Source organism: Bos taurus, chromosome 19 (assembly GCF_002263795.3).
Source record: "Bos taurus isolate L1 Dominette 01449 registration number 42190680 breed Hereford chromosome 19, ARS-UCD2.0, whole genome shotgun sequence".
Taxonomy (NCBI): domain Eukaryota; kingdom Metazoa; phylum Chordata; class Mammalia; order Artiodactyla; family Bovidae; genus Bos; species Bos taurus.
This window is the reverse complement of record NC_037346.1, coordinates 50,852,941-50,865,507: the sequence shown is the minus strand read 5'-3', so window position 1 is coordinate 50,865,507 and position 12,567 is coordinate 50,852,941. Positions and strand designations below refer to the sequence as shown.

Genomic DNA, 12,567 nt, shown 5'->3' with positions numbered 1-12,567 from the left:
GAGAAGGGGACGACAGAGGATAAGATGGTTGGATGGCATCACAGGCTCGATGGACATGGGTTTGGCTGGACTCCAGGAGTTGGTGATGGACAGGGAGGCCTGGTGTGCTGCAGTTCATGGGGTCGCAAAGAGTCGGACACGACTGAGTGACTGAACTGAACTACCTAAGGCACATGAATCACAGATTAACTTTGATTGTATCTTTCTTTTCCTTTGTTCAGACTAGTTTCAGGGAATTTGGGGAGGTAGGTTTGGGCATGTACATTAGGGTATATAAGGTTTTCACAAAAACTGGTTGGGGTCCTTGGCTAGAGGAGACTCTGCCTTGGGCCCGCCGGTGTAATAACCTGCGCTGCACTATCTGCACCGTCCTTCTGAGTGAGTTTGTTTCCCAGAACGCGTGGCTACAACATGATCACTCACCTAGAGCCAGACATCCTGGAATGCAAAGTCAAGTGGGCCTTAGGAAGCATCACGACGAACAAAGCTAGTGGAGGTGATGGAATTCCAGTTGAGCTATTTCAAATCCTAAAAGACGATGCTGCGAAAGTGCTGCACTCAATATGCCAGCAAATTTGGAAAACTCAGCAGTGGCCACAGGACTGGAGAAGGTCAGTTTTCATTCCAGTCCCAAAGAAAGCCAATGTCAAAGAATGCTCAAACTAGGCACAATTCCACCCATCTCACATGCTGGTAAAGTAATGATTAAAATTCTCTAAGCCAGGCTTCAAGAGTCATGAACTGTGAACTTCTGGATGTTCAGGCTGGATTTAGAAAAGGCAGAGGAACCAGAGATCAAATTGCCAACATCTGTTGGATCACCAAAAACGCAAGAAAGTTCCAGAAAAACATCTATTTCTGCTTTACTGACGATGCCAAAGACTTTGACTGTGTGGATCACCACAAACTGTGGCAAATTCTGAAAGAGATGGGAATACCAGACCACCTGACCTGCCTCTTGAGAAATCTGTATGCAGGTCAGGAAGCAACAGTTAGAACTGGACGTGAAACAACACACTGGTTCCAAATTGGGAATGGAGTACGTCAAGGCTGTATATTGTCTTCCTGCTTGTTTAACTTATATGCAGAGTACATCATGAGAAATGCTGGGTTGCATGAACCACAAGCTGGAATCAAGATTGCTGGAAGAAATATCAATAACCTCAGATATGCAGATGACACCACCCTTATGGCAGAAAGGGAAAAAGAACTAAACTCTTGGTGAAAGTGAAAGTGGAGAGTGAAAAAGTTGGCTTCAAACTCAATATTCAGAAAACGAAGATCATGGCATCTGGTCCCAGCCCTTCATGGCAAATAGATGGGGAAACAATGGAAACCTTGACAGACTATTGTTTTGGGCTCCAAAATCACTGCAGATGGTGACTGCAGCCATGAAATTAAAAATGTTTTCTCCTTGGAAGAAAGTTATGACCAACCTAGACAGCATATTAAAAGGCAGAGACATTACTTTGCTAACAAAGGTCCATCTAGTCAAAGCTATGGTTTTACCAGTAGTCATATATAGATGTGAGAGTTGGACTATAAAGAAAGCTGAGCGCCGAAGAATTGATGCTTTTGAACTGTGGTGTTGGAGAAGACTCGTGAGAGTCCCTTGGACTGTAAGGAGATCCAACCAGTTGATCTTAAAGGAAATCAGTCCTGAATATTCATTGGAAGGACTGATGCTGAAGCTGAAACTCCAGTGCTTTGGGCACCTGATTGGAAGAACTGACATATTTGAAAAGACCCTGATGCTGGGAAAGATTGAAGGTGGGAGGAGAAGGGAGAACAGACGATGAGATGGCTGGATGGCATCACTAACTCAATGGACAGGAGTTTGAGTAAACTCTGGGAGTTGGTGATGGACAGGGAGGCCTGGCACGCTGCAGTCCTTGGGGTCACAAAGAGTTGAACACGACAGAGCCACGAATCACAGCACATTGGAGGACGCAGTGGGTGGGAGCGACGGAACGGTTCTCCTGACACCCACACATTGGGTGTGGATGTGGAGGAAGGTGGTCTGGTTAGGGGATGGGCCGGTGGAGCAGGTATGGGAGTGCAGGCCGGTCCAGCGAAGCCAAGGTGTGGCCCTGCCCTCTCCTCTTTCCTGGCTGCCCCCAGGCTCTGTCAAGTACCTGGAGTGCTCAGCCCTGACCCAGCGGGGCCTGAAGACAGTGTTCGATGAGGCCATTCGGGCTGTGCTCTGCCCGCCCCCTGTGAAAAAGCCAGGGAAGAAGTGCACGGTCTTCTAGAGCCCCCACTTCCGGAAGAGCAGCCCCCTCCTGCCTGTATCTGTTGTGTTGAGATGTGTCCTTGAGTCCGCTGTGGGGGAGTGGTGGGGGTGGGGAAGGGGAAGAAGCATGGGGATGAGGCTGCTGCTCCAGGGGCGCTGCGGGGGCCATGGGGTCCTGTCTGCTCTGCCTCATCTTCGTGGGGACGCAGCTCCAGCCTCCCCTGGCCCCCACTGGAGGCCAGAAGGGAGCAGGGTCTCCCTCAGGCTGTAGGGGCAGGTCCGGGGCAACCCCAGGATGGGCTTCCCAGATGAGGGAGTTTTGGGGGGTGGGTTTTGTCCTTGTGCCCCATGATGGGGCAGCCCCTTCTTATTTTATACAATAAGCCTTCATCATCTCCTGTTCTCGACTCACTACCTGCCCTGCCCAGGTCTCTCCCTGCCTACTCCTCCACCCTGGGGGTCCTAGGCCCCCAACCCCTGCCAACCAAGGGTACAGAGCAGGTGCGCTTGACACTCCCCACCCCCCAGCCCAAAGCCACATGAGCTCTCTCAGTCTTCATAGGAGGGACCCTATGGAATGCAAGTGAGTATGGGAGTGAGTGGGAGCGAGTGTGCTTGGCCCCTTCTGCATAAAGCAAGCCCCTCCTGTGCTGACCTCAGGCCTCTGGGAGGGCACAGCACCCCTCAGCAGCTCCCAGGGGTGGCGCAGTACAGTCTGCAGTCAGGCCCTAGGGGGCCCTGTGGAGCCCAGGCCAAGGCCAGGGGTCACTCAACTGAGTGTTCACGAAGACACACCATCCAGAGGGAGGGCGTTGTGCAGCTGTGGAGGTGTGGAGAGGACAGGAGGGGTGGCAGACGGGTCAACAGTTTGGGTTTGCTGGGCAGACACGGCGGGAGGTGAGGGGCGGCCCGGCCTGTCACTAGGACTTCACCCCTGGGGCCTGCAAGGCACCACTCTGGGCAGATCCGTGACATGAAGCTAAGTGACACTCAGCTCCCCCGCAGTGGTGTGCAGAGGGTGGACAGCTGGATTTCAGGAATTCTGCTAGCGATTTATTAAGTAACCACTGTTAAGAATTACATAAACTTGAAATCAGTTGTATTTTAAAATGAAATTAACAAATACTCAAAACCCATCACTTCCTAAACATTTTTGTACAGGTACTATTATCTGTGCTTTTGGGTTACTGTAAGCCTTTTGTGTCTGTGTGGTGAGGACAGCATGGAAAAGTGGAGGACAGACATCTCTGTGCCAGCTCCACCTCAAGGACATCAAACAGGAGGGAATATGTCACCATGGAAGTTGGCAAATTCTACAGCTGGATCTTGCGATGGACTATGCCCTGTACATGGTGAAGGACTCACAATGCTGAGGGGAATATTCTCTCAGTAACTGAAAACCACCACCTGATTCGGCAAAGAAGTCATTCAACCATGAACAAAGCAGTGAAGCTCCAGCACACAGCCTGCTCAGGGCTCACTTTTGTTTTCTGCGCTGACTTAAGGAATACCAATGAACATTCACGTTAAAAACACCACTGCTTCCACCATAGAGGCTTCCGGACAGGGCCGAAGGCCATCCTTGGTCAAATTCACTACCTTCCTTAGAAGCTGGCCTTCTGGAAGGTCCTACATGTCTGCCAGGGACTTAGCCAGGCCCGAAAATCTCTGGCAGGAGAGCCAGGCTGCCACTGGCCCAGGATGAGAGCTGAAAAGGTGTCTCTACCTGGGACTCGTCCCCATGCCCAGCTCTGAGCTTTGCATCTTCCGGCCACATGACTGCAGCCTAAGTGTGAGTGTGCAGGCTGGACAGAACAATCATGTTTCCTGAAGAGATGGGGAAGGGGGATGGGGGTAAAGGTGGGTTCAGCATGGAACAGGGGTGTGTGGGGATGGAGGGGGGGCTTAGGTAGCCAGGAAGCCCCCATCCACTGGCACAGTGGAGCCTGTGGTCATGCTGCTGCGGTCACTGAGCAGGAAGAGGATGGTGTCCACCACGTTCTCCACCTCTGCGGGCAAGGTGCGGTTCAGGACGTGCACGAAAGGAGCTGCCCTTCGTCCCTTCCTCCCACCCCTCACCTGAGCAGGCCACTGGCATGACTCCCAGCCGGGCTCCCGGCCAACTCACCGGCAAACCTGCCAAGGGGGATGCGGTCCAGCATGGCCTTGGCCTTCTGAGGGTCACTCCAGGCGGCCTGGCCCATGGGTGTCATCACCACCGTGGGGTTGACTGCATTCACACGGATCTGCACTGGCACAGGCAGGGGGTCAACTCGGTGGGCTGAGGCTCTCTGAGCACAGGGACTGGGCGATGGGAGGCGTCCCACTGGGGCTCACCTTGTGTGGCCCAAGCTCCACAGCCATCACTTTGGTCAGTGTGTCCAAGGCACCCTTAGTGGAGCCTGTGAGGAGGGACGGCACGTGTGGAGCCTGAGCTGCCTGCTCAGATGGGGGGTTGCGGGGGGTGGGAGTGGGGGCAGGGCACAGCCCGGGCTCACTCACAGTAGACACTGTGGTTAGTCAGTCCCCGTTGGGAGGCCTGGCTAGAAACATTCACGATGACCCCTGGGGCTCCCCGAGCTATCAGGCCTCGGGCCACAATCTGAAATGGCAGAAGAAGGATGAGGCAGGGCTGGCATCACCCAGCAACCCCCACTCCTGCCCTGAAGCCAGCGCACCTGCGACACCTGGATGACCGCCCGAAGGTTCACACTGAAAGACCTGGAGGCACATGGACAGACCCCGGTCAGGGACTGAGGCCCTGCAGCAGGAGACAGCCCTTCCCCAGGGGCGCTCCTCCACCCCACCCCACCCCACCCCACCCCACCCCACCCCCGGCTTACATGTCATATGCCTCCTTGGTGACCTCCAGGAAGGGCTGTAGAAACGCCACAGCTGCATTGTTCACCAGCAGGTCCACAGGGCCAACACCTCCCAGCGCCTGCTCCGTGGCCTCCCAGTCAGCTAGGTCCACGCACACGGTCTCTACCCCGGGGCACTGTGTATATTATGTGGTAAGGGGGCACATCGACCAGAGACTCCATGCCCCGGAGAGGCTACAGCTGGGCCTCTCCCATTCAAGGGAGAGGGACTGTGTTTTCGTGACCTTTCAGTCTCCCAGGGGTAGGGGCTTAGGGGTCTCAGGGGAACCAGTCGCCTTCTTGGGGCTCCCAGGGTGCTGTCGGGAGACAGTTAACTTGGCCTTTGGGCAACTCAACTCGGGGCTTCAGGATCAGGGATCTAGCCCCGCCTCCAGCCAGTCTACTTCCTCCCAGCACCAGAGCGCCTCTGGCCCAGCAAAGCAGCCATTTCTGCCTCCTCCTAAGTCCAGGGGGAGTCGCCGTTCTTCCGCGCGTCCGGCGAGGGGCGGGGGTGCTAAGAGTCCTTGGTGAGCCCCAGCGCCCAGCTCCCGTGTGTCCCTGATGGGCCGCCCTCAGCTCCCCCCTGCAGCCCTCTGGGCTGGGACAGGGCGGCGCCTACCTCGCGGACCAGGCTGTCCAGGTCGGCCTGGGTCCGGCTCACGGCCACCACTCGGGCGCCAGCCGCGTGTAGCGCCTTGACAATACTGCGACCGATGCCTGCGAGGAGCGCGGATGAGTGAGGGTACCCATCCCCGGCCACCTTTGCCCGCCCCGGTGACGAGCGCCCGGCGCCCCGCGAGTCTCAAATCCATGATGTTCCGGTGGCCACACTGCGAATCTTGAGCGGCGCTCCTGGGTTTAGAAGGGCGCGGGTCGGGGCGCGGCGGGCCAATCGCAGGGTGGTGTCCCGCCGCGGGCGGGGATATTCAAATAGTGGTCTCCCCGCGGGGGCGATTGGCCGAAAAGGAGTGGGCGCGGCCGAGGTGAGGCACATAGAGTCCTCGCCGATCCTGGGGCAGAGTTTATCAATCAGATTGCCTTCTCAGCGGCACTTCAACCGGAGGGAAAATAAGGTTAGCGGGCCCCGCATACTTTTTTCCCTTCCCAAGTAGGTTATTACAAAAATAAATAAATAAATAAAATCAGATGTGGTAATTAATACCGGAAAGAAGGTATTAGACTTCCCTGGTGACTCAGACGGTAAAGCGTCTGCCTATGATGCGGGAGACCCGGGTTCAATCCCTGGATCGGGAAGATCTGGAGAAGGAAATGGCAACCGACTCCAGTATTCTTGCCTGGAGGATCCCATGGACGGAGAAGCCTGGTAGGCTATAGTCCATGGGGTCGCAAAGAGTCGGACACGACTGAGCGACTTCACTTCACTTCTTCACTTTATCGAAGAGAAGGTACCTCGTGAAAGAGAACGCAGTGCTAACCCTTTTTTTGTTTCTGAGAATAAAAAGTCTGGCTAAAAGGATCACATGATCCCCTCCCCCAGACCTGGGAGGAGCTCATGCAAGCTCACTTGTAGTGCTTTGAGCGAAAGGGTTTGGACAAACCTGTAAGCCTGAAGAAGAAATGATGCGAAGAACTGACTCCTTGGAAAAGACCCTGATGCTGGGAAAGATTAAAGGCAGGAGGAGAAGGGGACGACAGATGGTTGGATGGCATCACCGACTTGATGGACATGAGCTTGAGCAATCTCCGGGATTCAGTGCTGGATAGGGAAGCCTCGGATGGTGCAGTCTACGGGGTCACAAAAAGTTGGACACGACTGAGTGACTGAACTGAACTGATAAGCCTGAAGTAGAGCCCAAGGACAGCAAAGGTGCACTTTAGCTGCAAAGGGTGTTGAGACACTAACTCGTCCGACCCACCCGCAGAAGGTCACTAGTACTTCAAAAACTAGGATAGGTTGGCATAGGCTAGGCTTGGGGTCATCAGGGTACCTGTGGCCCGCAAGGGCAAGCATTGCTTCCTGGAGCTTTAGGGTCAGTTAGAGATATATGTGTGCTCATATGTCCATGCATGCACTGGTTCCACTGTTAAAGCTACTTTGTTCTGTGGATCATGGTGGGAAAGCCTAGAACCTGCCCTGAAGGCCTTCTTTGGCCAGGATTATGTAAGCAATTGGTGACTGCAGGGCCCCTGGGTCATGTGGCTTTGGGCCCAGAGAGGTGGATTGTCTGGAGGAGACGGTGGCCTGGGGTCAGCAGGAGGCACAGATTTGAGAAGCCCCTGGAGGATCACCAAGTGAGTTCTCCCTACCAGACCTGGTCATGTGGTACTGCCCATCCCCTCTGGGCTCCCACCTAACCCTGCCTTCTGCTCCTAACCTTGGACCCTGCCATCTGCCTGCCAGAAGCCAAGAGGCAGGGAGGGGCGGGGGGGGGGGGGACAGTCCCCAGCCTGTCCTTCCTGAGAGGCACGTCAGCTCAGATCCCTTCACTGGCTTTTCCTGGCCCCCCCAGAATGGTGTCCAAATCCTTTCTTTGTCCCGTGATCCTCTGTGGGCCAGTTCAGTTCAGCTCAGCTGTGTCCGACTCTTTGCGACCCCATGGACTGCAGCATGCCAAGCTTTCCTGTCCATCAGCAACTCCCAGAGTGGGCCAGTTGCACCGATCCAGATCAGTTTTGGCACAGACCTTGCTCTGGAAGCCCTGAGGCTGAGCAGAAATGCCCTTTGTTCTCTCAACCCAGAACTACCATTGCCTGGACGGCCCCACCCCAGCCCTTTGTCTCTTGCCTCCTTGCCCAGGGTTGTACACTGCACCAGGCCAGCTGACTGACCACCTCAGGCCCTCATCACACACTCAGATGCCATGGGTCCTACAGGAAGCTGACCAGGGCAAGCACAACTGAATCCCAGCAGGGCCCGGGAGACCCTCTAGCTGCCCCAGGTGCAGGGCTCTTGTGTCCGGGGTCAGGCCAGGAACAGTAGGCAGGGCAGCAGCTCTGGACACTGCCCCACCTGGGGCTGCCCTCTTCATGGATAGTCTTGTGGGGGAAGGTGTGCCCCAAGGTGAAACTGGGTTTCTCATGGTTGGAGAAACTATAATAGTCCAGCACCAGCCCCCTACCTCCTTCACATCAGGGCTGAGAGCTCAGGCCCATCTTCCCTAGGGATGGTCCGGAGCATCTCCCTGCAGTTCCTTAGACCCTCTTCCTTCTCCAGCCAAAGGTAGTCAGAGCAGGGGATGCTGGGCTGAAGGTCAGAGCCAGAACCACAGGGAAGGAAAGTTGGGTGCAGGCTGCCCTCTGCACAGAGAAGGCTGGGTGTAGTAGGGCCATGGACAGCAAAGACAAGGAAACACAGCCATTCAGATCAAAGTCGCGGGTCAGCTGTGGAATTCCTTTGGCTTTGGATCTGCCCCCTCTCTACCTCTTTTAAGATTTCCTGCGGCTCAGTCCCTGATTCTCCCCTCTCTGCCCTTGGGGCAAGCTCATCCAGAGCCCTGACAAGGCTACTTGTTTCAGAACTTCTTTTTATTTAGGCAAATCCACCCTAGCACATTGGACCACAGAGTGGGTGGGATCGACAGGGACTGGGTCTCCTGGCATCCACACACTGGGTGTGGATGTGGAGGAATGTGGTCTGGTTCGGGGGTGGGCAGGGTGGGCTAGGTATGGGTCTGCAGGCTGGTGGGGCGCTGGCGAAATGCATCGTGGAGGTGGGACCAAGCCGGGGGCGGGAGCCTGCAGATGGTTGTCTGGGCGTGGGCGTGGATGGCGTCGGGGGCGTGGCCTAGGGCGTGGAGAAGCCTTCGCCTGGTGGCCCTGGAGGCCTGAGGGCGAGGCGGCGGGGCGTGGAGGCGGGGCCAGACTCGGCCGCGCACCATCCCGCTGGCGCCCAGAGCGTGGCGCTCTAGGAGGCCAGGTACCCGGCGTCCACCAGGATACCTGACCCGCTGGTGGAGGCGCTGCGGTCGCTGAGCAGGAAGAGGATGCTGTTGACCACGTCTTCCACCTCTACAGCGGGTGGCGGGCGGGGTCAGCGCGGCTCGGCCCGGCTGGCTCTGCCCAGCCGCCCCAGCCACGTCCGCCACTCCGGGAAGCCCCCCTGACCTGCAAACTTCCTCAGCGGGTGGCGCTCCTTCAGCTTCTGGGAGAACTCAGGGTCAGCCGAGACTTTTTGGCCCATGGCTGTCAGCACCACCGTTGGATTCACGGAGTTCACCCGGATCTGGGGTCGGAGGGGCCAGAGGGGCGGCCTCAGACGGTGTAGGAACCCCGCCCTCACGGCCCCCCCTGAGCTTGCTCACTCACTCCTTGAAGCCCCCTACCCCCGTTCTGATCCCCAGGCCCCAACCTTGCCCACCACCACCCACCTGACCCCTACCCTGCGTGCCTTCTTAGGCCTGGGCCCCTGGCACCCCAGGGCCCCCATGCCTACCTTGTATGGTCCCAGCTCCATGGCCATGGATTTGGTCAGCATGGTCATTGCACCCTTGGTGGTGCCTGTGAGGAGAAGGCAGCACTGAGGATCCTTAAGGCTTCAGCAGGCTTTGCATGACGCCCAGCCCGGAGCCCAACTGCTCCTGCCCGGAATAGGGGCTCAAGACTGGCTAGAGGGACTCACTGTAGGCAGCTAGGTTGGGGAAGGTGACATGGGCCACCATGCTGGAGACATTGACAATGGAGCCAGGCACTCCACGGTTGATCATGCCCCGGGCCACGATCTGGAAGCCAAGACAGGGGATGGCCTGAGCCCACCGCACCCCGACCTGGGCCACGTCAGTGCTGAGCCACAGCCTCCCACCACCTCACCTGGGACACCTGGAACGCAGAGCGCAGGTTCACACTGAAGGACCTGGGGAGCCGGCAGGCAGTTAGGCCGTGGTCACGCCCGAGACACATCCTGGACAGCTCCCTCCCGTCGGCTTCCTTCCCTCCTCCTCACCTGTCAAAGTCCTCCTTGGTGACCTCCAAGAAGGGCCTCATCAGTGCCACGGCGGCATTGTTCACCAGCAAGTCCACGGGGCCTACACCGCCCAGAGCCTTCTCCGTGGCCTTCCAGTCACCCAGGTCCACGCACACAGGCTCTATCCCGGGGCACTGTGGGGAGGCATTGGCCGGTGACCAAAGGGGTGCTCCTGGCAGGCTCATGAGGCATCCCCAAGGGTCATGGCCCCGGGTCACACTAGGCCCGTACACCTCACCTCCTTGGAGAGGCTGACCAGGTCAGCGTTGGTGCGGCTCACGGCCACCACTCTGGCTCCTGAGGCATAAAGGGCCTTCACCGTGTCCCGTCCAATACCTACAGGGGTTCACCAGGCAGGAAGATGGACCAACAAGTCTGCGGTGGTGGCTGCAGATATGCTGCTCAGGAAAGCGTGATGAGAGGGTGTTGGCCAGAGGGGTGTTGGCCCAGGAGGTGGCAGGAGGCAGGGATCTGGACAACCAGGATCCGGCCAAGGGAGGCCCAGAGGGCAGCCCCTTCTTGCTGGGCCCATGGAAGAGGCCTTGGCTAGATGCGCCCCCATCTGCTCAGACTGAGTCTGAGGGCCGTCCTCTCAGGAGGGCTCTTGCATTGGCCAGGGAGAGGCTAGTGTCCTGTCCCAGTGGGGCCTGCTGGATGGTAGGGAGCAGTGCAGGCCCACTTTGGCTGGTTCGGTGGCTGGAGTCGGAGGCACTTGCCGGCAGGGCAGGCTGTGACAGGCACAGAGGGAATGTGCAGGCTCCAGCACTAGGCTCTGGGTCTGCTCATTTTGTTTTCTAACCTCAGCTCCTCTCACATCCCCACCTGCCCGGCTCATACCTACCTTTTCCTGCTCCTGTCACCAGGGCTCGAAGGCCACTGAAATTCAGCTGCATGGTGCTGCTCCAAGTCACTGTTCAACTGGAAATGAGGGTATGGGGATTTTATAGGCCGGGGCTGGGGCAGGATGGGCAGTTTGCCAGGAAGGCAGGTTTCTGTAAACCAGAGACAGAAGCTGTGCTGATGCCTGGCTCCGCTGGGTGTCCCTAATTTCCCCTTCTCTGGCCAGGTCTGGAAGGGATCACTTTCCTTACCCACAATCCAAAGGGGCCAGCCATAAGCTCTGTCCTGGGTTGGAAAACAAACTAGAAATAACAAGCTAGAAATGAACCCTGGAGTGTGGAACATGTCCCTGGCTGGCCAGAAGCAGATGGCCTGAAGCTGGTTCCTGCGAGCCCTGAGTCTGGTGGGCTGGAGTGACAGCCAAGAAACACAATGCTTCAGGCTGGCCCCCTGCACCTGCCGACCTGGATCACACCGTGCCCCAGTCTGGGGGCCACTTTGGCCTCGGGCATCTTCACCTGCCCCTTGCCAGCCTCAGACTCTCACTTCTCAGACATGCCTGTGGGCCCCGGCCACCTATACCCCACTCTCATTCAGGGATCCTGCCATTAAACCCATCTCACCTCTCTGAGATCTCCCTGACTCCTGGAGGCCCAGATGGGCTTGCTCTTCTGATCCTGTGAATTCATCAGTGACTAAAAAGAAGGCAGTCCCTGCCCTGCCAGGGACTCAGGTAACACATCCAACCTGGCTTTCTTCCCTCACACTTGTCAGAAACTCATTCTTTTTTTTTTTTTGGCCTTGCTTGAAAAATCTTCGTTCCCAGACCAGGCACTGAATCTGGGCCCTGGCAGTGAAAGTCTTAACCCCTGGATCACCCCGGCCAGTCTTTTTTTTTTTTTTCTTTTTCAAATGAGCAATAATCGCACACTGGATAAATCTCATTGGCTATGGTACTGCTGCTATGCAAAGCTAGAGAAACATTCTTAAAAGAGACTCAGGATGCAGACTGTGGAAGTGGAAAACTGACAATCAATTCTGTGCATGAGTGAGCTGGCCCAGAATACGCAACAGGGGATGCCCTGAGCAACAGAAGGCTGAGTCCTCATATACAGTGTGACTAGAAGGTTTCTTCACGGGACCAGACCACAGGACAGAGCACACCTGCTCCCAGCCCGTTCCGGAGTCCTGGGAGCTAACCTCCAGGTGGCCTGATGAAAAGGAACATCCACTGGCTGTGGCATATTCCAGCCCTACCCCGACCCCCGCCCCGCCCCGCCCGCACTGCCTGCCTGATCTACTCTCAGAGGTCCTTCTGGGAAGTGTTCTCCCAAAGGTCCATAGCTTAAAAAGTCTCCCTACCTCCATTAATTCCCACCCCAAACAAAACCCCAGCAGCATCTGCCCCACTCAACCAAGGCCATCACTACACTCTAGACACATTTTCAAATGCTAAAGACAATATTTATTTTGAAGTAATTCAGTTGCAAGGATAGCGGGAACTTTTCTCCTTGAACCATTTGAGAGAAATTTGCAAAACTAGCATTCTATCACCCCCAGACAGCTTAGTGTCTGTTTCCTTTGAACAAAGACATTGTCCTATACAACCACAAAAACACACAATAAATACAACAAAATCTCAACACACACCACCACAACAAATATAAAACATAACCATCAGAGTCAGGAGAATAACACCATGTGTTCCCACA

At 56.3% G+C, this 12,567-nt stretch overlaps 2 protein-coding genes across 4 annotated transcripts; both read right to left on the bottom strand.

Annotated features, from left to right (window-relative positions):
• Positions 1 to 3,315: 3,315 nt before the first annotated feature.
• On the bottom strand, positions 3,316 to 5,928 carry LOC112441469 (L-xylulose reductase). Its single transcript, XM_024980982.2, has 8 exons — positions 5,855 to 5,928; positions 5,714 to 5,811; positions 5,077 to 5,231; positions 4,912 to 4,954; positions 4,736 to 4,835; positions 4,571 to 4,635; positions 4,362 to 4,479; positions 3,316 to 4,242 (listed from the first exon to the last, which is right to left on the bottom strand). Exons 1-8 carry the CDS (start codon positions 5,904 to 5,906, stop codon positions 4,139 to 4,141), a joined length of 735 nt encoding a protein of 244 aa, XP_024836750.1. The 5' UTR covers positions 5,907 to 5,928; the 3' UTR covers positions 3,316 to 4,138.
• A 2,634-nt stretch (positions 5,929 to 8,562) lies between these two features.
• LOC782391 (L-xylulose reductase-like) lies at positions 8,563 to 11,564 on the bottom strand. Of its 3 annotated transcripts, none has more exons than XM_010816478.4 (9): positions 11,479 to 11,564; positions 10,857 to 11,007; positions 10,254 to 10,351; positions 9,995 to 10,149; positions 9,862 to 9,904; positions 9,674 to 9,773; positions 9,488 to 9,552; positions 9,160 to 9,277; positions 8,563 to 9,063 (listed from the first exon to the last, which is right to left on the bottom strand). In XM_010816478.4, exons 2-9 carry the CDS (start codon positions 10,906 to 10,908, stop codon positions 8,960 to 8,962), a joined length of 735 nt encoding a protein of 244 aa, XP_010814780.1. In that variant the 5' UTR covers positions 10,909 to 11,007; positions 11,479 to 11,564; the 3' UTR covers positions 8,563 to 8,959. The 3 variants fall into 3 exon arrangements, with proteins under 3 accessions (XP_010814780.1, XP_010814781.1, NP_001193891.1); XM_010816479.3 differs by having other exon boundaries at positions 10,857 to 10,933; positions 11,479 to 11,543; NM_001206962.1 differs by lacking the exon at positions 11,479 to 11,564 and having other exon boundaries at positions 8,960 to 9,063; positions 10,857 to 10,908.
• Positions 11,565 to 12,567: the final 1,003 nt, after the last annotated feature.

What these genes read in the sequence shown, in the direction of transcription:
- LOC782391 (XM_010816478.4), bottom strand. Translation starts at nt 10,908, where the DNA reads ATGCAGCTGAATTTCAGTGGCCTTCGAGCCCTGGTGACAGGAGCAGGA. An exon ending in TGGTCAGCCTCTCCAAGGAG is followed by an intron (nt 10,150 to 10,253) that starts GTGAGGTGTACG and finishes GCCTCCCCACAG; the next exon opens with TGCCCCGGGATAGAGCCTGT. An exon ending in TGGAGCTGGGACCATACAAG is followed by an intron (nt 9,278 to 9,487) that starts GTAGGCATGGGG and finishes CTCCGACCCCAG; the next exon opens with ATCCGGGTGAACTCCGTGAA.
- LOC112441469 (XM_024980982.2), bottom strand. Translation starts at nt 5,906, where the DNA reads ATGGATTTGAGACTCGCGGGGCGCCGGGCGCTCGTCACCGGGGCGGGC. An exon ending in GACTAACCACAGTGTCTACT is followed by an intron (nt 4,636 to 4,735) that starts GTGAGTGAGCCC and finishes CCCTCCTCACAG; the next exon opens with GCTCCACTAAGGGTGCCTTG. An exon ending in TGGAGCTTGGGCCACACAAG is followed by an intron (nt 4,480 to 4,570) that starts GTGAGCCCCAGT and finishes GTGCCAGTGCAG; the next exon opens with ATCCGTGTGAATGCAGTCAA.